Source organism: Balaenoptera musculus, chromosome 6 (assembly GCF_009873245.2).
Source record: "Balaenoptera musculus isolate JJ_BM4_2016_0621 chromosome 6, mBalMus1.pri.v3, whole genome shotgun sequence".
Lineage (NCBI taxonomy): Eukaryota > Metazoa > Chordata > Mammalia > Artiodactyla > Balaenopteridae > Balaenoptera > Balaenoptera musculus.
Genome location: NC_045790.1, coordinates 30,195,009 through 30,216,859, shown reverse-complemented (window position 1 = coordinate 30,216,859; position 21,851 = coordinate 30,195,009). Strand labels below are relative to the sequence as shown.

The 21,851-nt window shown below is 46.7% G+C and overlaps 1 protein-coding gene across 7 annotated transcripts in view; it reads left to right on the top strand.

Annotated features, from left to right (window-relative positions):
* DAPK1 (death associated protein kinase 1) overlaps positions 1 to 21,851 on the top strand; it is a 211,395-nt gene that overhangs the window by 157,122 nt on the left and 32,422 nt on the right. For all 7 annotated transcript variants that reach the window (XM_036856617.1, XM_036856619.1, XM_036856615.1 and 4 more), the window contains 5 exons: positions 1,542 to 1,640; positions 2,853 to 3,050; positions 4,395 to 4,592; positions 8,539 to 8,637; positions 15,429 to 15,506. In XM_036856617.1, the coding sequence (XP_036712512.1) occupies positions 1,542 to 1,640; positions 2,853 to 3,050; positions 4,395 to 4,592; positions 8,539 to 8,637; positions 15,429 to 15,506 (672 nt within the window). The remainder of the gene's footprint in view (positions 1 to 1,541; positions 1,641 to 2,852; positions 3,051 to 4,394; positions 4,593 to 8,538; positions 8,638 to 15,428; positions 15,507 to 21,851) is intronic.

Sequence of the window (21,851 nt, the reverse complement as noted above, 5' to 3'; positions counted from 1 at the left end):
TCTGCATCATGACCCAAAGAACAAGGATTCAGGACCAAAATCTTCCTACATAGAATTTAAGTAGAAGTTTCTTTTTGCTGGTGGCTTAGTCTAATATTAAAATCTGATTTTAGCTGAAATCTGCCAAGTGGTTGCCATGTTATATAAGCAGTGAACTATCTTCCCCATAACATGAAAACTCAAAGTTCAGCCAGAAAGACAACCAGAAAGTGACCTGAGTCCTGGTCCTCTTCTTGACCCGCCATGTGCACATCTCTACCATTCTCCTCCTCTTTGATGTGACTGACAGTGCTGACCTTACGACCACTGGCACTAGAAGGGTTAATGAGACAATGCCTGTAAAGTAAGGCTTTTGGGGTAAAGATGTTATCACAATTATTGGTTTAGGAAGGTACCTTACTTTCACGTACCCATGTTTCATTCAGTCCACACAGCGGCCCTGTGAATTAATTGCAGGGCTGGGACCTGAACTTAAGATTCCTATTTTCTCATCTGTTATGTATTCCATTATGCAACCCCTCTCTGATTCTACTACTAGTAGACTGATTTGTCATGTTCAGTCCGGGCTGCCACATATAGTTGTATGGATTGTGCACTGCACCATATCTAAGGGAGGACATTCACATTAAAGACATAATTTTTTTTTTATTATTTTTCATTATTATTTTTTAAAGATTTATTTATTTATTTATTTTTGGCTGCATCGGGTCTTTGTTGCAGCACTTAAGATCTTTCGTTGACGTGCACGGGCTCTTCGTTGTGGCCTGTGGGCTCTGGAGCACGTGGACTCTGTAGTTGTGGCTCGCATACTCGGTAGTTGCGGCGTGCAGGCTTAGTTGCCCTGTGGCATGTGGGATCTTAGTTCCCTGACCAGGGATCAAACCTTCATCCCCTGCATTGGAAGGCAGATTCTTAACCACTGGACCACCAGGGAAGTCCCAACATACATTTATTACAGCAGTTTTCTGTCGGGTGGCAAAAAGTATCTCATTCTGTTATGTTTTTAGATCAGTTTATTCTGACAGTTTCATGGCAGATATAAATAAAATATCTTAAGGAAGTTGCATCTATTACTAATTCATAGAATGTTATTGTATGGGCTAATGGTAATGTTTTTAAAAATCTCTGAGAATGTAAGAAATTACATTCTAAACATAGACAAAATGAAATCAGAAACTTGCTAATAAATAAAACCCTGTGTTTAAAGAACTTAATATTAAAAAAGGAATTTTGTGTTTTGAAAAAAAATCACATAGCTGGAAGTGTCAGTATATAAAGAAAATTGAGACCAGCTATCACAAAAAAGGGAATGCACTCTTGCTTAGGGAGGGAGGGTTATCACACACAGGATGAGCCACGTGTGTGGATTTAACGCTAGCTACATAGTGGGTGCCCCACCCCAGGGTCCTTGGCCCAGTCACCAAAGGGGCATCTGGCCTGAGAGGGGCAGGTACCACCTCAGGGGAGGATGTGGAGCCAGGCATGGGTGGGAGTGGGATGGCTCCCAGGGGCCTCTGAATCTTTGGCTGTGTCTTTTGCAGTCTGGAGAGACAGCCCTTCATGTGGCAGCTCGCTATGGCCATGCCGATGTGGTTCAGTTACTGTGCAGCTTTGGCTCAAATCCCAACTTCCAGGACAAGGTGGGTCATGGTACCTGATGTCCTCACTTCTTTCTGCTTTTTGCACGGGTATACAGGCAGCCAGATGATATGTTTGGGTCTTACGGAGTTTTATCCAAGTTAGGTTTTCTGCTTAGATTGCAGAGGGCAGGGACTCAAACAAAAGCACTAACATTCATTCATTCATTCATTAATCCTCTGGACAACCCTATAATTCTCATTTTACAGATGAGGAAACTGAGGCAGAGAGAGGTTCAGGAACTTGCCCAAGGTAACACAGCTCAACAGTGGTGGAGCCGGTGCTCAAGCCCACACAGTCTGGTTCCAGACTCTGTGTTCATAACCACTACAGTACAGCAGCCTCTCGTAGACAGATACATGTGTCTAATGATGTTGATCATGAATATGTAGACCTCATGACCAACCTTTTTTTTTTTTTTTTAATTTTATTTATTTATTTATTTATGGCTGTGTTGGGTCTTCGTTTCTGTGCGAGGGCTTTCTCCAGCTGTGGCAAGCGGGGGCCACTCTTCATCGCGGTGCGCGGGCCTCTCACTATCGCGGCCTCTCTTGTTGCGGAGCACAGGCTCCAGACGCACAGGCTCAGTAGTTGTGGCTCACGGGCCCAGCCGCTCCGCGGCATGTGGGATCTTCCCAGACCAGGGCTCGAACCCGTGTCCCCTGCATTGGCAGGCAGATTCTCAACCACTGCGCCACCAGGGAAGCCCATGACCAACCATTTTTGTTAAAGCTTGGTTGTGTTGGTCCCTTCTTTGCCAGAGCAGTAATCAATTTATGTGACTCATCTTTATGCTATATTCATGACAGGAATCTTGAGGCATCAAGATTGTTAGAAGAGTTCTTGCTCAGAGAAGTGCTGTCCCGTGGTTAGTAGTCTCCAATGAAGTAAAGGACAGACAGCACTTTTACAAGAAAGATGATATAAATCCACCCACGCAGAGGCTCTATCGTTCAGAAGAGCTGAGCCGCTGGTTCCAGTGGGCTCCGCAAAGTCAGTTGTCAGTAAAATGCTGAGAAAGCTGAATTCGAATTAAGGAAAGCCGTCAGACCCATGCCCATTTTTTCACGTCAATGTTTTGCTCCAATAGCTACAAACGCTTTCAATCCGCTGCCTTGAGTTTGCTGCCAAGTTTGGCCAAGACTCTCACCATGCCTGTACTTTCTTTCATAGTCTTGCATTCTCCTCCTCTATGTACTTGTCTCCTTGGCCAGGAAGAAGAAACACCCCTGCACTGTGCTGCCTGGCACGGCTATTACTCTGTGGCCAAAGCCCTTTGTGAAGCTGGCTGCAATGTGAACATTAAGAATCGAGAAGGAGAGACCCCCCTCCTGACAGCCTCCGCCAGGGGCTACCACGACATCGTGGAGTGTCTGGCTGAGCACGGAGCCGACCTTAATGCATCCGACAAGGTACTTAGTGGGTCAATATATCCCACTCATTGAAAAGTGATCTTGGGGGCTGGAGGGACCACAAGACTTCTCAATTAGTTTACCTAAAATAACAAACTTGAGTGCAACAAGTTATATTATCCTTTCTCTTCTCCTATCCAAAGATTCTGTGATTCTAGATTCTGTTTAATAATTAATATTCATTTGTGGGCTGTAACAAAATTTACGAATTGGTCAGATGACTCAGGTCTCTATTTTTAGCCTTTTTAGCTTTGGAGCAGGTACAGTGATGATCACAGAGCCCAAGACAAATCCTCATTTAGGACTGAAATTGGCAACACACTATTAATTTGTAGATAGACAAAGAAATAGGTGGTTTATTTACTTCCATCACCTGCTATTTTGTAGAAAAACAATAAACTATTCTTATTTGTTTGGCAATCTCAATTCCAGGCCAGGTTTTCCTTTTTAATTAAGCAAATTCAGCATAATCTGTTCTTATTGTGAACTTGTACTTACAATGAGGCTGTGATGTTGCTATGTATAGTTAGATCTGGCACACTGTGGTTAATTTAGGAACTGCCACTTGTGGAGTATTTTCTGGGTACAGAGAAGTAGTTCTCAAGTGGGGTGACCTTGCCCCCAGGAGACACTGGTAGTGGCTGGAGACATATTTTGGTTGTCACAGCCAGGGTGGGGAATCTAGAAGATAAAGACCAATGGTGCTGCTGAACAGCCTACAATTCCCAGGACAGGTCCCAAATGTCAGTAGTGCTAACACTGAGCAACCCTAGAACAAGTACGTTACAGAAATGTTTCCAAACTCCCTCTACCCAGCTCCTAAAACTCAACACGTTTCTTCACCGGGGGTTCTATAGCAGGTGGAATGAATCCCGGGCTGATGCTCATATACATGACAGCCAGTCGCCTTGCTCTCTCAGTTTCTCCTGCTGTAAAATAAAATAATAAACTTTCTACTTAGGAAGTTAGTAAAGATTGCTGAGCAAATGTTTTGAAAAGTGTTTTTCAAATACTTGATAAAACAGGCCATTGGAGTACCAAAAATAACTTAAGTCCTATAAATTCAGAGACAGAAAGGAGTGTGGACTCTTCCTACCCGAATGTACTGGCCAAGCCTAGGTTAATTAAGCTGACGGTCAGCTTGGTCTGTGATTATTCAGAGTGATATGTATGGGGCCTCGCCCCGACCCCACCAGGAGTAAAGTTCACGGTTTTAATCCTCCTTCAGGCTTTGCAGTAACGGTCCCATTGCCAATTAAACCTGGCCCAGTGCAGCTGGAAAGGCAAGCGGCCAGGCCCACATGCCCAAGCGAAAGCGCTCACGGCCCCTGGTGTTTGTTGCAGGACGGACACATAGCTCTTCATCTTGCTGTGAGACGATGTCAGATGGAGGTCATCCAGACTCTCATCAGCCAGGGCTGTTCCGTCGATTTCCAAGACAGGCATGGCAACACCCCCCTCCATGTGGCCTGCAAAGACGGCAACGTGCCGATTGTGGTGGCCCTCTGTGAAGCCAGCTGCAATTTGGATCTCTCCAACAAGGTAAAGCTGGAAGGAAGATCCCTGCAGAGTCTGTCTGTGTCTGTCTGTCCACGTGTTTCCAGGTTTGGGCAAGTTTCTCTCTGCATCTTTTCATTGTTCGAAGTCAGTATTGCTTATATGAACCTGTTCCTTTTTATAGGGCTCTCCACTTTAAGTATATTTTACATCCGACTTTTGAATAATTTCCTAGAGTAACAGAAAATTACATTAATAAGTACTTCCTACTGAGCCCGGCTTACCATTTATGGGCATCGAGAAAGAGAGAGAGAGAGAGAGTGTGTGTGCCTGTGTGTGTGTGTGTGTGTGTGTGTGCGTGCGTGTGTGCCTGCGTGCGCACGCATGCGCGTCCCCTCCTGTAGAGGAGTCAGAGAACATGGTACAAATTGGGGCATCTTCCTGGAGCACTAAGTCTTCAGGAAACACCTAATGAGTTATGATGTGATTGAAATTCCTAGGGCCAGATTTCTTCAGTTTCCCCCACTGAGAGTTTTATGGTCAAAAGTTCATAACATCTTTTTTGTGCTTAATAAGTTTGGTAAGACCAAGAGGATACTATCATTTGGTGAATGATAAAGAAATAAAAATCCCCATATGCTGACTCCTAGAAATTAGCTAACACCTTCTCTTTTCCCTGAATACCATCTAGATTTTCATTACCAAATATGATAGAACAGTTGGATATTCATGTGGTTTCAGCCCTGTAACTGTATGAAAGGCAAGCACTATTCTGTTACGATTATGTTAAAAACAAAGTCCAAGTAGAATTAATTTTTTAATTGCAGGAAATGTTTGTTTATAAATGGTAGACATGATACCAGCAGAATTTTATTATGATTTGTTTGAGGTAAAAAGAATTAATATCTGAAACAACTGGAAAATGATGCTTCTATCCAAAAAAATAGTCCTCTTGCATATTATGTGATTAATTCTAATGGGAATTGAAATTGGTAATCTTCATATTCTGGAAATATGAAAAGCCAATATACTAGGTCTTATCCATTAGCTGCTGGTTGCTTTCTTAGTTTATCCTATTCTAACCTTGCCAAGTCAGTTATATAAGTGGCTTAAGGAGGAAACTAAATGTAATATTAAGCAGCATCAAGACCTTGGCTTTCCTTCCAGGAGTCTTTAAATGAATAAAAAGCAGCTTTAGGAACCTCGTGGCACTCATTTGAATACCTTTGACTTGGCCATTGTACACTGTAACTTTGTGGGTCTCACGCCTTTTTCAGAAGGGTTGGTGTCAGCTTGTTTTCCTGTTCATTTTTTAGCTATTTATTTTAGGAAACATGATTGGGGCTGTAGAGGAGCTTAAAAGATGCACAGAAAAGTAAGAGAAAGGCATTATTTCTCCAGAAAGCACATCTGGCTTTACATGGTCTCACCCCAGTAACCAGCTGTCAGCGTGGACATGGCACAGTGACGGCCCGTGTCCCACAGGCAGACTGTCACTCCTTTCCCATGGTGTGTCCTGCCTTTTCCTTACCTGGACTCAATTCCCCCAGAGATAAAAATGGTCATTCAGATACTACCCCTGTCAGCAGTATGTGACAGGAACTTGTCACTATTTTTGACGCTCATTGCAGTGAAACAGACATGTCTTTGTCTGCATTCTTCTCATGTGAAAATCCGGAGAGTGGCTATTTACTCGACCACATCGGGAAATGCGGGAGAGGAGAGGAACTAGATGATGCAGAGTGCACGGCCCTTAACCCTTTGTTCCTTTCTGGATTGGCTCTTCTTCTCAGCGAAAGTAGAAAAAGCATGTCGATACACACGTGTGTGTGCATGCACACACACACAGATGCGCACACACATCCAGGAGCCTGCAAGAGAATTCCGTGCCTGCCAAGCATTGATGAATGCCCTTCTGTGACAACACTGTGCCAGGTGCAGGTGGGGAGTAGGGGTAGGCAGGGTATGGACGGCAGGGAATGGTTCTTGCCCTCAGGCTGCTTTTGGACAGACACACAGACATTTCAATATAACAGCATCTCATATTGCAATCACTGCTGTGATAGAGGTACAGGTGCTCCAGAAACATGGACATCTGGACATTAAAGAAACCGGGAAAAGCTTTTCAGAGGTGATCATTTTAAATGAGTAGGACTTGGACAGATGAAGAAGAGGGGAAAGCATATTTCAAGAAGAGGAGGGAGGCAGCTAGAAAGGGGCACTGAATCCAGATGGTGAAAGACCTTGAATGTAATGCTAAGGAGTTTGGGTTTTGTTCTGTCAATCATTGGGGGCCATCAAAAGTGTAAACTCTCCTAGTCCCTTTTATTCATCACACGCCTCTTCATTGACCTTCTTCCCTTCTATAAAACTATGCATCCTGTAACCAAGACTATCTTCCTTACACAGAAATCCAAACCCTTCCTCCAGGTCTTCCAAACCTCCTCCTTTCCTTCTCACTTTAACTCTAGGGTATTTGAAAGCTTCGTATCTGCTTTCTAAATCACTCTAGAAGCTAACAGTAAACAAAACATAAATATGCACATACATTGCAGCGTTATTTATAATCGCAAGAAATGGAACCACCTTAAGTGTCCATCCTCAGCAGGCTGGCTAAATGAGTTATGATATAGCCGTATATTGAATATTATTCAGGTATCTGAAAGAATGTAATAGATTTCCTTATAGACAGGAAAAATTATTCACAATCTATTGTTAGGTGAAAAAAGCAAGGGACAGAATAGAAGGTGGAGTGTGATTAATGTCTTGGCTTTTCAGATTATTTCTCTCCATTTATGGATTCATAGAGAAAAGCCTGGAAGGTTTGAGTAGGGCTAGTTCTGAGTAGGGGAATTGGGGGGAGGGGGAGGGGGAGGGAGGCTTCATTTTTCTACCATATATCCTTCTGTGTTGTTTGGATATTCTACCTGAGCATGTGTTAACTTCCTAACAGAAACCTGTATTTGCACATAAAAAGCATAAAGCAGAGACACCCAGACTTGCTCAGTTCATAACTTCCATAGTGTCTTAGTAATCTTTTTCATGGCTCCCCCGAGCAAAAGAAATACCTAAAGTTCTGTTTATTAAGTTGTTCAATCCAAACAACCTAGTATTTATGTCCTAACAACTTAGTAGCTGTGGGAATAAATGATCCACATAAATTGAAAGGAAACTATTTTTATTTCATTCTTAATTAACCCCAGTTGTGTATTAATGGTATGTGTATGCTTGTTGGTCACCTCATAACTCCTCAAACCTTGGACTCAGAGTGGACACCACCACCCTTATATCCTGTTCTACATGGATTTTCTCAAGATACTTGCCTCTTATCACAGCAGCGACCAACCCTCTGCTGTGCATACATGATGTCATTGAAGGGAAGGCAGTACCAGCTACTTTGAGACTTTGAACTACCTGGAGCTACTAGTTTCTCTGGTGTCTGAACCTGCTGGTTCCATCAAAAATTTAAAATGTTCCTCAGCGCCCCATGAGTTCACTGTAGTGCCTCCAGATGCCTTGGGTTTGGGAACCCATAGGCATAAAAAATGGTGGGTATGGCCTTGGAATTTCGCCTCATTAGAGTGTCTTCAGTGGCTGTGCTTCCATGCCTTTTTCCTTTGCTATATCTAAATTTGAACTGTGGTGCAGATCTTTCCGGAACTTTGGGGCCCTTGAGCCCTGACTCATGCCTCCTTTCTGCTGGCGCAGCAGGAGACTTAATTTAGTTATCTTATGATAAGCCTCCCACTCTTTCATCCTTTGAAGTTTTATTTTAAAGTTACTCTTTTAAATGAGAAATACTTGAAAATGTTTTGCTTGGCTTGCCTCCCCGAGGAGATGGCAAGTTTCTGGAGAAGGGAGACCTCGCCTCCTATTTCTTCTTGGAGGATCCCAGATCCCTACACCATGATGGCCCTGTGAGGTCACTCCATAAATGTCATCCTCAGCAGCAGCCGTGAGGACTCTCCTGGGTCTTTCTTGTCTCTTCCAGTATGGACGGACGCCTCTGCACCTTGCAGCCAACAACGGGATTCTGGACGTGGTCCGCTACCTCTGTCTGACGGGCGCCAACGTGGAGGCGCTGACTTCGGTGAGTAGCCCTCTGGCAGGAGAAAGCAACTGCAAACCCCTCAGGCCTCGAGGGCACAAGGGGAAAGGTATTGCTTGGCAACTGCACTCCAGAGCAGACAGGCTGCCGTTAAGCTTCAGCTCCTCCACTGCAGTTACGTAAACATTTGCCCACACAAACCCGGGTTAAGAGCCCGATAATGCCTCATCCTCTTCTTCCACCAGGACTTCACTGCCAGGAACACCTGCTGTTTCCCACTGGCCTTTTCGTTTCCTGTGTTACACAACAGGCCGTTGTGTTTTCTATTAGACTGTGTGTTTATCTTTTCTAAACGTGCCCCCTCCTTACAGGGAGGGAGGAGGAAGGCCCCCCAGCGTGGAGAGAACAGGTGACAAGAGCTGTTCTCTCTTTTTTAAAAAGTCCAGCTTTGCTCTTAGGCCCACGACATATTTTAAAATGAGATTTCTTTAAATCTCATTTCTTTAAGTGTCTTGCTCCCGACATTCCCCGTTCCAGACCTGGTACCTCCCTGCAGAAGAAACCCTTTGATTCACATTTCAAGAAATACCAAAGAGGAAAAATATGTCCGCTAAGAGATAAGGTTGCTGTTTTACTGCTGCAGTGAAACATTATCATTTGAGTTGTTTCAGGCCCAACAGTGGATTGAGTCTCCATTTGCTCATGTGGGAGATTCCTAAAACTCACTAGAACTTTGCTGACATAAAGTGTTTCTCTAAGGAGACCCATCGGAGTCTTGAAATATGGTGGCCAACCTTGGGAAAATCAGGGCTCTGAGGCTGGAGAGTCATACAGGGGTTGGCAAACTATGGACCATGGGCCAAATTCAGCCTGCTGCCTACTTCTTTTAATAAAGTTTTACTGGGACACAGCCACGCCCATTGTTTACACATTGTCTGTGCCCATTTTCACTCTACAAGGACAGACGAGCAATTGCAACAGAGACCCTATGGTCCTCAGAGCCCCAGACATCTGCTACCTGGCCCTTGACAGAAAAAGGGTACTGGCTCTTGGCCTAGGACATTGCCTCCCTGGCTGCGCTAATGTGACAAGTATGTGATTCCCTCCCCACAAGCAGTGGGTCTGTTCTCTGCAGTGTTGAGCCTCGAGCTGGGCTCTTCTGCAGGCCCAGTGCTTACCAGCACTCTACCTGGGATTGTCCCTTCTTAGGGCACCTCCTCGCCCATCACAAGCCCACCTGCCGCCGTGCAATGACCTGACGTGCCATTTTCAAACCCTGACCATCCATGTCTTGGCACTCAGTCCAGCTACTCCACGGTAGAGCACCGATGTACATTTTGATGGGGAGAAGTATTTTTTTGTTACAGATGTTGCCTCATAAAAAGTAAACTGTCGAAGATGGCTGTGAAGAGGCCAGCAGCTGCTCCTGCCCACCTGGCAGTGTGGGCCGGAACCTCTCAAATGTGTGACCTTCGGCCTCTGCTGGGTCCTTGGGCTGCCCCCTGACCACTGTGAGCCCACGGTCATCTCCCCTTGCCTTTGGCCGCCCCCTCAAGAGGCCCTCGGGTGTAACTCCTGCTCCCCACCCTTCCCAGCTCACTGCAGACGCTCCTCCCTGGTCCCTATGGGTCCACCTCATGGGACCTCAGTCGTTTATTCATTCAGCAGATACTGAGCGTACACTGTGCACCAGGCACAGAACAGGGAACACAGAGGGGCCAAGTCAGGCAAGCTGCCCCTCCCTCGGGAAACTCTAGTCTAACGGGAGAGAGTCAGACCCAGGGGTCACAGCAGTAAATATACAGTTACTGGATGGGACCTGTGAGAATTAAGAGCCAGAGTCCCCAGGGACGTTTCCAGGGGTGTCAGGAGCACTCCGCAGAGAGAGTGGAGACAGAAGGAAGGCCCTGGCCTGGCTGAGCTGGAGCACGGCCCGGACTGGCCTGGCCAAGGTGGGGCTTGGTGGGGCTGGACGTGCATGGCCCCCCCAACAGGCATGGTGGAGACGGGGGTCTCCTAGGGCGGGAAAGCCACGTGGGCTCCGCGCAGGGTGCGGGTCATCACAGAGGCGCCGTGCTGCGGGCTGAGGCCGGCTCCATGGAAGGACAGCTTGCTGCCTGTGTCATACTAGACTTTCTAGTAGCCACATCTGACACGGAAAAAGAAACAGGAAATTCATTTCACTAATATATTTTAATATGTTAAAAGTAACATATAAAGTAATGTATTTTGCACAATAACGTGCAAAATGTTATGATTTTGACTTGTAATCAGTATTTATAAATTATTGAGATACTTCCAGTTCTTTGATTGAAGTCTTCGAAATCCGGGTACGTTTTATACCCACAGCACATCTTAGCTCGGCCTCGTTTCCAGCCCCGCAGAGCCGCGTGTGGGCTGGGCTGCCGCCTTATTGGACGGCACAGCCCAGCCCTCTTCGTGGGCCAGCTTTTCCCCTCTGCCTGACCGCAGGGTTCTTCCCATCGGGCACCACCTCCCTCGACCCTAGCGCCTCTAGCTGTTACCCTCCCTCTCCCAGTCTGTCCTCAGCCGGGATAACTGAGAAGAGTCTTCTGAAGGTCTGATCCTCTTTTTCCTTCCCTCCCACCTCTCCTCCGCCCACCACAGTCTGTCCTCGACTCCCGGAGTTCCCTCGACTCTGCAGAAGCCCCAGTCACCTCGCCTTCAAAACTTTTTTATTGTAAAATAAAACATTTTTTTTAAGGAAAGGACATGAGCAAAAGTAAAACTTGGTGGATTTGACAAACACCTTTGTAACCCCACTAAGGTCAAGAGGTAGAATTTTCGAGGCCACCCCAGAAACCCCTGGTGGCCTGTCCCAGCTGCAGCTCACCCCCACCCCTGCCCCCAGTGGAAGCCCCACTCTGACTTTTGTTGTACTATAATCACTTCCTTCCTTACCTTTCTCTGTTGTCTTTCTCACCTAAGGGCCAGCAGTTATGTCTAGTTATCTCTCCAGGACACGGCACTTCCTTGACACTCTCTCTGGCCTTGGATAAGAAGATCCTACTTGCCCCTGCTTCCCCTCCCATCTCTGCTGCCCTCCTCCAGCTCCAAGTCTTCTTGCTGCTGTTCCACCCCCCTGGCCGGCTGCCCTCCCGCTCTCTGCCCCCTGCTCCTCCCACCAGCCCCAAGGCTGCAGCTGCACCTGAGAACTCAGGCCCACGTCCGGGTCTCCAGCCCCACTTGTCCCCTGAGCACTGCGCTGGGACCCAGCCTGGTGGACACCACCTCTGGAAGGTCCCCCACCTCCATGCTGCATCCTCTCCCTCCGGGTCTGCTCTCCTCCCTCAGTGTCTGCCCTTTGCAAAAGCCTTCTGCGTACATCCAGTCGTCTGGTCCAGGAAACGTGGATGCTCTCTTCCCTGGCATCACGCTGGTGGCCACATCCTGGATTCTTCTCGAACTCACAGCTCTTTGTCCTCTGCCTCCACTTGGTTAAGATCTCACTGTGTATTTCCCCCAGGACCAGCTCTGCCTCGGAACTGGTCCCTCACCTGTAGCCTCATGGCCCTCCTGACAGTTCCGACCCAGCACCACATTCATCCTTCTGGAAAAGCCAGTCTGCAGTGGACTCCAGTTGCAAATCATCCCGGGGCTCCGTTGCCTTCAGGATGTGCCCTCCATGGCCTGGTCCCTGCCCACTGCCCACATCACTCTTCACCATGCACCCCCTTGGCTAGACCAAACTGAGTGGGACTATTTGCAGGTCCTGGGACCTCGCTCATTCCCACCTCATCCAGTTGGCACATGCTGTTCCTTCCCTCTGGAGCCTCCTCTGTTTCCAGCCCCACCCCTTGCACATAGTGCCCCCACGTACACACACATACCCCTGCCGTGAGGCAATAAGACATGCTTCTGCCTTCACAGGGAGAGCCTTTCAGTGCCTAGTGGGCACCCAGGCACATAGTAGTGCGTGATATTGGTGTCAGGAAGATTCCGGGACACTAACTCCTTGTCATCTTCCAGTATTCAACTGGAACCCCAGGACGCCTCCTCTTTCCCAGTCCCCTTCAGTGGGTGTTATTTGCCCCCTTTCTTGCTCTGTTGGGATTGACCGCTGATTCTCCCATGAGGCTGTGTGCCCTTGGCCATGATCACGTGTAACTTGTCCTCGTCTCCTAACTGGTGTCCCTGCTCCCATCCTGCCCTGTCCACAGTCTGTTCCTCACACAGCAGCCTGCCTGGCCCTGTGCAGACATATGTCAGATCATGTCCCTCATCTGTTCAGAGCTTCCTTCAGGGTAAAAGTCCTCGTGATGGGGATGTCCCTAAAGATCCACATTGCCTCCCTGTCCCCATGTCTTTCTCCTCCTCCTCCCCTTGCTCCACCTGCACCAGTCACACGAGCTTCCTTGATATTCTTCAAACATGAGAGTCATCCTGCTGCCTCAGGGCCTTTGCACTTGCTGTTCTTTGCAAGACTTCCTCAGGTATCCAAATGTCTTGCTCACTCACCTCCTTCAGGTTTTGACTCAAATATTGCCTTCTCAGTGAGACCTCCCAGACCACTGTGTGTGACAAGCAGGGCAGTGAGTGCTAGGATCGCTCGCGGGCCAGCTGCAGAGCTGGCAACTTGCTCAGGGGTCCATGGTGGCACAGGGCCAGAATGAAGAGATCCAGCTCCTACCCTTTTCCCTCTTGGACAGAAAGTCAGGGAGTTTTGGGACACTCTCAGCTCTTTTTTTTTTTTTTTTTTTTTGATGATTACTGCTGCTTGCTTTTTCTGTGCCTGGTACTTTGTCGGTTCTTTCCATTTGGTTTTCTCTAATCTGCTCAAGAACCTATGCAGTCAGGGTGTCATTTCTCATGCTGTAGATGAAGAAACCCAGGCTTCGGGAGACCGAGTGACTGACCACACAGCTGGGGAGGGGCAGAATCCGGACTTAAACCTGGGTCCTTCTCACTCCAAAGTTCAAACTCTTTCTACTACACTGGCAGACATTTCTTTTGGAAGCCCAAACAGTGTCCTTTAGAGCAACATGTTTTGCAAACTGTGAAGTGCTGTGCAAACGTAAGGAATTGTTATTGATGGCTGTTTTCCTGCCATTTGAGAGACTTAACAGTGGAGAGTAACTTTGCCAGTGAACATCCTCTGTCTGTGTGCTATGCAGATCTGAGGTCTTCAAGGGAAATTCATGGCCAGTCACACCAGAGGACAGAAAATTTAAGTCGAAGCTCAGATTTCTTCCAACTAAGGCAATGGTCCCAAAACTTCGCTGCACAATAGAATCACCTGGGAGGGCTTTCAAACCCTAATGTCCAGATCGCACCCCAGAAAGGTAGAAGCAGAGCATACGGGTGGGAGCCCGGCAGCAGGAGTTCTTAAAGACCCTGGTGATTCCAATGTGCTGTGAGATTTGGGAACCAAGGCCTGTTCTTATCATGTCAGGAAGGATCTAGACAGTTTGGCATGCATCCCTGGTTTGGATGTGGTGCCTGACAAATTACCTAATTCACCCCAAAGCAAACCAGAAGCTTTCGTCTGCCCGTTGGAGCCATTTCAGGACTTGAGGGGGGCAGAGAGAGGTGGGTGGCATGACTGTAAAGCACGCCTCCTCCAGAGTGCCCACCTGAGCTTCGACCACAGCCTACGGCTGTGGTTCTCAGCTGGGCAGTTTCACCCCCCAGGGGACGTTTGGCAATGTCCAGAAACACGGGGTTGTCACAACTCGTGGAAGGGGAATGCTACTGGTGTCTGGTGATGGAGGCCAAGGTGCTGCTAGCCATCCCACAGCGCCCGGGACAGCCTTCCACAGCAGAGGGTCGTCCTGGCCAAAATGTCAGTAGTGCCGAGGCTGAGAAAAGCTGATCTGACGGTAGGGATTGTGACCTGGGTTGAGAGATTGGCAGGTGTGCTGTCAGTCAGATCCGGGCATTCCCCCAGCCTCCCCGGGGAATAGAACTTTAACTGTCACTGGTGAACACTGAGAGATGGGCCAAAGGCCCCTTAGTCTTTTATTTAAAAAAATATTGCTTTTATTTCTTCTGAAGTTGCCTCTCATCTTTTCTACTTTTAAATTTGTAATAATTCCTAAAACTGCAGCAGAAAGATCCCTCAGCCTCGGTTCCCTCCTCGGTAGTGAGTGAACAGCCCGCGTTCCTGCCGCCCTGGAGTGGCTCTGAGGTTACTGCACACGATGCACTGAGATTATTAGGAGGCGCTCAATAAATGTTAGCCATCATCGTGCATGTTCACGGCCTGGAAACAGAAAGGAATTCGTTCAGTGTGAAACTGCAGCCCTGTGAAAATTCTCTAATTAAAAAGCAAACACCAAAGTGCTGTGGACCCTTATTTCCTCCTTTTATGTTCACCAAAAATCTTCAGATCAAAATTGTAAAACTCAGCCTTTTCTTTGAAACGCACAGTAATTACCAGTAGCTAGCTTGATAGGAGTGCTGCAGATTGTCCAAGGAAGGATTTTAAGACGTTAGCTTCCACTAACTAGAATTTGCCAGCAAATGACAATCTTTATCGTTGGCCTAACTGAAGAGAGGAGGCTCAGGACGCAGGGTAATCTGCCCGCTGACGAGGTGCCCAGTTTGATTAAAGCCTGTGGGCCTGAGACGTCTCGCCATTGGACCTCAAAGCACCGATGCACGGTTTTTTCTACTTCTTATCTTCCTTTTTTTGGACAATCAAGTGAAATAAGGATTCCACAGAAAGGGAAATAATCCAGGACATGGTGTCTTGTCCACCTTATTTGCTTCTGATGCCTGTCACACTGTTTCTGCCTCAGATGGCAGTACTGGTGTATGGAAAACACAGCTCTCTGTCGTGAAGGAAAATACTAATCGTTTTTCTCCAACAGGATGGAAAGACAGCAGAAGATCTTGCTAAATCGGAACAGCATGAACACGTAGCAGGTCTCCTCACAAGACTCCGAAAGGTGAGAAATTGTGGTCTGAAATGCTCTGTTTTTATGTGAAAGATTCTGTTTTTTCCCTTGTAAACTATGAGGATGAACAAAAGAGGCTTTGGACACACAGGTAGTACCAAAAGGCACTGGTCCTGTGCTGTGGTTTGCATATCGATTTGCATGAACACATTGGCTACCTCTCTGATTTCTTCTTCTGTATCGAGACTTGGAAATCATTGGCCTCTTTGCAGTCGCTATGCCTGGTTTCCCTCCTCCTACCCGCTTTGTAATACCTGCCCCCTCCCCACTGTGAAGTAGAGGGGAAATGAGAAAGCTGACTCTGCTTCTTTCTTTCTTTCTTAATGTTTCGAGCTCAAAGATATCACTTGTGCTTCAGTGTATCAAACATTGTTGCTCTAAGGTTTGAGGAAACATGACAAAAATAAGTAAATGAAGGTGTACCTTTCCAGCCCACATCATAGCATAGAGAGACTTCAAAATAGTCACACCCTTTAAGCTAGGGATTCTATGTCTGTGACTCTATCCTGAAAAATGGAAGAAACCCAGAGAAAAAAGTTCTATGCACAAAGATGTCCATTGCAGTGTTATTTATAATACAGTAATAAAAATTGGAAACATTGAATGACCAACAGTGAAGTCTAGTAAATTGACAGAAGCTATAAAATAGAGTGGTTTGGGGCCGTGAAAATGTTTTTGAAGAGGTTTTAGTAACAGGAGTTTATTGCTTAGGATGTTCCTGGGCTTCAAAGCAGAAGATAAATTATGTGCACATTATAATCTCAGCTATGTCTTTTTAAAATGCATGGAAAGAAAAGGGTAACAGTGGTGTCTTTGGATTTTGCTTTTTTAATTAACACTCTTCTTTAAACATTACTGTATTTTTTCCAAATTTCCTATAATAATCATGTAATAATTTTTCAAAACACAAACTTTATAGAAATAAAAAAAAAATTACTCAGTTAAGTGCTCATTGAAAAGGTATTGTCCAGAATAAGCTTGGGGTATCCTACAAAGATCCTGCCATATAAATTGAAAAGTGCCTGGGGGACGGATTATAATGTCTTATAATCACAGTAACTTTCACAGCTACTGAAAGTTTGAATTTTCATAGTGGTCCCCTGGTCCCCTGGTCCTGGTTGAGGGGGGAGTGAGAAGGGACACATACGTAGGTTGGAATGATTTCTTCCCCAGTGCTCAGAGTTGACCTGGGGAAGATAATTCATTTTCACACCTTTGTGCTTTGGATCCTGTGAACTGATAAACACTGAGATCCCCCAGGCCACTGCAGGGGTTCAGTCTCCCCTTTGATCTAGAGGTTCTAGAAAGAGATCCCTCCTTATTCACACGTTCTTACAGGAAAGACTTAAATTAACTCTGGGCTTCGAATTCTCCTACTCTGTACCACCACGGACTGTCTCATTGTGAGGGAGAATTTGAACTAGAAAAACAAGAGAAAACTTTTTGTTTACAGGCAAAACAAGGGGGGTGCGGGGGAGCCTATGAGTCTGTCAGCAAATCAATAATGCACTTTCACATAAAATCTCCTAATCTTAAAATTCACTTTATTTGAAGCTATATTCAGCCAAATGAAACACAACTTCAGGCCACCGGTTTGCAACCTCTGACTTTTGCTGGATTTTATAGTAGGGAGCCCCACATTTGAGCGTGTGTGGAGTCTTACGTTCATAGACAAATTGTCACAATATAAGAGCTGTTTTAAATTGATTCCCCTTTATAGTATTCATCCATAGTGGAAAGAAACTGAAGCAAAATCTGGCCTTTCCACAGTCTGGATGAGCACACATTTTTACAGTTAATAATTTAGCCTCTAGTATGGTCCACTGGTAGAAAGAAACACCTTATTAGGCTTAACACCTTAGCAGGTATATAAACATGCTGAGTCAGGTATTCTCAGGTTTCCCAAATTCCACAGAGTGGGATTTTAACCCACCTGCCACTCCTGGCGCCATCGTCCTGATCTGAGCCCCAGCATTGTCCTTGCGGGTGTTTTGTGGGCTCAGCTGGCACACGGGGAGCCCCCTCACAAGTGTAGCACTCTGGACAATCCCATTGCCACATACTTTCTTGGAGTGCTGTTCACCATCTCAGGAACTCTTGTTATACAGCAGTGACCCAGGGGAAGGTGCAGTCTATTCATCTTTAAGCAAAAATCAACTGCAAACCACGATCTCCAGTGGTCTGAGGGTCACCCTTGGCCGAGGGACGAGGCTTTTCCTTGGACTGTGCTGTGTTTTACTGCCCATCTACCCCTTAGGAAGATCCTTCCTTTTATTTAAAAACAGATTGCTATGCTGGGTGCAAACCCAGATGTCTATTATGGCAGGTTGGAAACAACGGGTAAATGCCCAGAAAAAAGACAGGAAGGAGAGCACCCAACACGATAGCTGAGGTTGGGTGGATTGGATGGGTGTAATATGTTTCGACTACTTTTATAATTAGGAATATATATAGGAGGTGCAGCTCCACACATCTCAGGGAAGGGTGGCTGTTTCCAGACCAGAATTTTGAATTCCGGGTGGCGTGGGTTCTTGCCTGGTCCCAGTTTGGCTTTCCCTTTTTTTTTTCTTCCGTTAATTTGCACTTTGTTTTTTGGTGTCTAGATTTTTTTAAGAGAGAATATTACGTTTAGTATTTTACCATTATCCTGTGGTTTTTGTAAGGAGACAAAGAAAGTCATTTCAATGCCTGTGAATATAGTACGTCATCTCTGTTAGAGCCCAAAATCTACCTAAAGGTTCCCCTCTCATCTTTGCTTTGAGAGGCAAAATATGGGTTAAAGGCTGAGAGCACAGACTCAGGAGTCCCCACTCTGACATCTAGCTGGATGAACTAGCCAACTGTTTAACAGCCCTGGGCCTCACTTTCCCTGTTTGTTAAATGGGCTGAATATAGTGCTACTCACGGGATGGTAATGAGGGTCGGATGGGTGATGTAAATGTTGTCCTTAGGGCAGTGCCTGCACACAGTAAGCACCATGTGTTTGCCACAGTCGGCATCCTTGCTTGCATCCTGTGGACCACTCTCTGAGTCCCGGGGAAACATGGAGGTTTCCGTGGAGGCTCCTCTTGTGACCCACCCCACCCCCGGGAGCAGATGTTGGGGTGTCAGCAATAGCAAATGTGGCAGGGTACACTTGAGAGTCATTTTTAGTAACAGCCACCATTTACTCCTCGGTATGTGTGGCAGCACTGTAATTTTACATCCCTGAGATGGGGACGTTCCTGCAGGAAACCTGGACTCCACAAGGTTAAGCAACATTAGTGCAGAGCAGAGATCCAGACCAAAACAGGTCTGCTTTCAGGGCTCGATCAGGGGCTCAGGGCTTCTTCGGTGCTGATTCCTCGCCAGCCAGGGATGGTCCTTTCCCCCAGTGAGCTCACGGGCTTTGTGGCAGGCATGGGTCACCTTCCGCGGGGTCACCCAGAGCCCCATTCCCTTCAGCAGAGTTTTCCCCAACTCTGTGTTCAGTGAGACGTGCGTTTCGCTTGCCTTTGTCATTCCCTCGAACGGCTCTAGACCTCAGCGCTCTGAGTCGCCAGAAAGGGAGGAGTTGGCTGCCAAGCATTTCTAACCACCCTCTATCTTTTTTTTTTTTTAAATAAATTCAAAAAATAAATAACTGCTTGGGATTTGGGGACACCCAGCACTGGAACCTGATTCTTGAAAATGATCGCGATGTCCCAGTTCATCCCTGGAGAATGCATCACAGAGGACTTGTGGGCGGTTGCCTCAAGGAGCAGCCTCTACCTGCAGAGAAAGCCAAGAAAGTAGATTTATGTGCAATCATAACCGGGATTGTCTGCAGGAAGAGACTGTCCACAACCCAGTACAATGGGCGAGGGGAACGGGAAGAGGGTAACTTATACTTAGGGGCATCTTATCGCCATTTCCTTTCAATGTCATTGTCTCCTCCATATGTGCCAGTGTTTCTCACCAGGGTGTTATCAGCATCAGCATGTTGGGTGGGTGGAACTTCCTGTCCTTGGAGGATGCGAGGACCCCCAAGCGTCTAATGTCTAAGGTATTCCCTCCCCCATTCATTGTGGAAACCAAAAAAACTGCCTCTACACTTTTCCTAACACCCCTTAGGGTGTTGCCACCCTCAGTCCTACCACCCCCACGTAGATCCTAAGCACAGTCATGGAGAGAAGTCCGTGTCTGGGACAGCAGGGAGGTTGGCCTTAAATTGCCTTGCTATGCCATTTGGTTTCTAAGGGCCAAATTAGCAACAGAAATGTTCCCTGTGTTTTCACCTTTAATCAGTTGGCAAGGCTAGGAACGTATTTTTAAACATTTGTTAGGGGTAAGCCACGGAATTTTCTCTTCCGGAAATAGAACCAAAGTCATCTTGTTCTTCTGCCTGATCCAGGTGTTGGTATGTCCCAGGGTTTCATCTGTTCACTCTTAACCCCCTCCCAGTGGGTAGTGTCATCTTTGCCTTTGACTTCAACTGTTGACACATACTGAGGACTTTCCAACCCTCCCTCCATCCCTCATCTCCTTCTAGAAGCCCACACCTGCGTGTCCATAGATCTTTTTTTTTTTTTTTTAATTTATTTATTTTTGGCTGTATTTGGTCTTCGTTGCTGCGTGTGGGCTTTCTCTAGTTGCAGTGAGCGGGGGCTACTCTTTGTTGCGGTGCACGGGCTTCTCATTGCTGTGGCTTCTCTTGTTGCGGAGCACGGGCTCTAGGCATGCAGGCTTCAGTAGTTGTGGCACACGGGCTCTAGAGCACAGTCTTAGTAGTTGTGGCGCACGGGCTTAGTTGCTGTGCGGCATGTGGGATCTTCCCGGATCAGGGCTCGAACCCGTGTCCCCTGCATTGGCAGGTGGGTTCTTAACCACTGTGCCACCAGGGAAGCCCATGTCCATAGATATTCTGATCTCCATCTGATGATTCACAAACTTGATGTGTTTAAAAGTCTATTCTTCATCTTCCTCTCTAGTCTGTTCTTCCCTAGTGAATGCATGACTCTTTCCAATCACGGAAATCAGAAATTTGGAAAAAAAAAAAGAAAAAGTCATCGTGTTGACCAGCACAGGACAGCAGAGGGTGGGCCGGAGGAGACTGAGAGAAGATTTTGATCCTTTGAGCAGGGGGCTGACTTCGGGGATGTGAGACCCTTGCAGCCAGCACATCTGGGCAGGTGGGGGGAGAGGGCGGCCGAGCTGGGGCTTGTGAGGGTAGGAAGAACACAGTGCATCTTCCTCTCTGATCCAGTTCAACAGGAGATGATTTGGGGGTAGTGGCCTGTTGAGGCCCCAGGTAGTGTCTGGGAGAGCCCACCATACACATCTCTCCCCAGCTGCGTGTCCAGTGCCATCACATTCGGGGCTTGAAATCAGCCGTGGTGGTGGTATTTACACCACAGGAATCAGCAAACACTACAGATCAGGCCTTTCCCCCCCCCTCCCTCCAAGCCCCCTGCAACGAGCTGGTTTTCCAGCACACCATTGCTACGGGGTCTCTGGAGGCTCCCACAATTCCACCTTGCATTGTAGGCACCACCTTCTTATAAGAAGGAGCTGCACCCTCTACTGTGCCCGGTGCTCACCCCCACTACTAAACAAAGCCCCCTTCAGCCCTCCAAACCTGCCCAAGAACTGTGTTGTTACTTAGCCAAACCACTTCTCCTTCTCCTAGAGAAAGGAGGGGTGCATGTTATGACAGGCAGGGAGGGCTTGCACTTAGATTTTGCATTGGCATCCATTTTTACTATCACTGCAAGGTCCATTCTCATCTGATTTTAAAATACTACTTTCAAGGGGGTTTGGGGAGTTGGCTTATTTTTATTTTGTTTGATTGTCCTTCTAATCAGCTTTTCTGTAAACTGATATTAAAAGTAGTTGCTTTTCCTAAGCCTGAGACTAGACAGTGAAGAAACATGCCCAGGAATATTTTGAAAAATAGGACAAAGTTGGGAGTTTGCCCAGAATTTAAAATTCACCACAAGTAAACTGCATTTGCATAATTAAGAGTTGCTGCTCCCATCCTGCTGGGTCTAATTGCGTCCTGCCACGTGTGGAAAGCCCTGTCATCTCTCCATGCTCTTATTTGGCTTTCCCAGTTTGGAGATGGTCCTCTCTGTCAATCTGCTGATGTTTAGTTACCTTTGCAGGTGAGAAAGTGAAAGCTAAATTGCCAGGGGCCAAAAGGTGCTGGAAGAAAGGAAACTAGAAACCCAAATTAACCAGGCCTTCAAAAAGCAATGCAGTTTCCAAATAATGCAGTTTCCAAATAATACTCGTTTAAAAGATAGTCACAGTATCTACTATAGGCCAAGAACTGTTCTAGGCACCAAAGAGACCACAGCAAACAAAAGAGGCAAGACC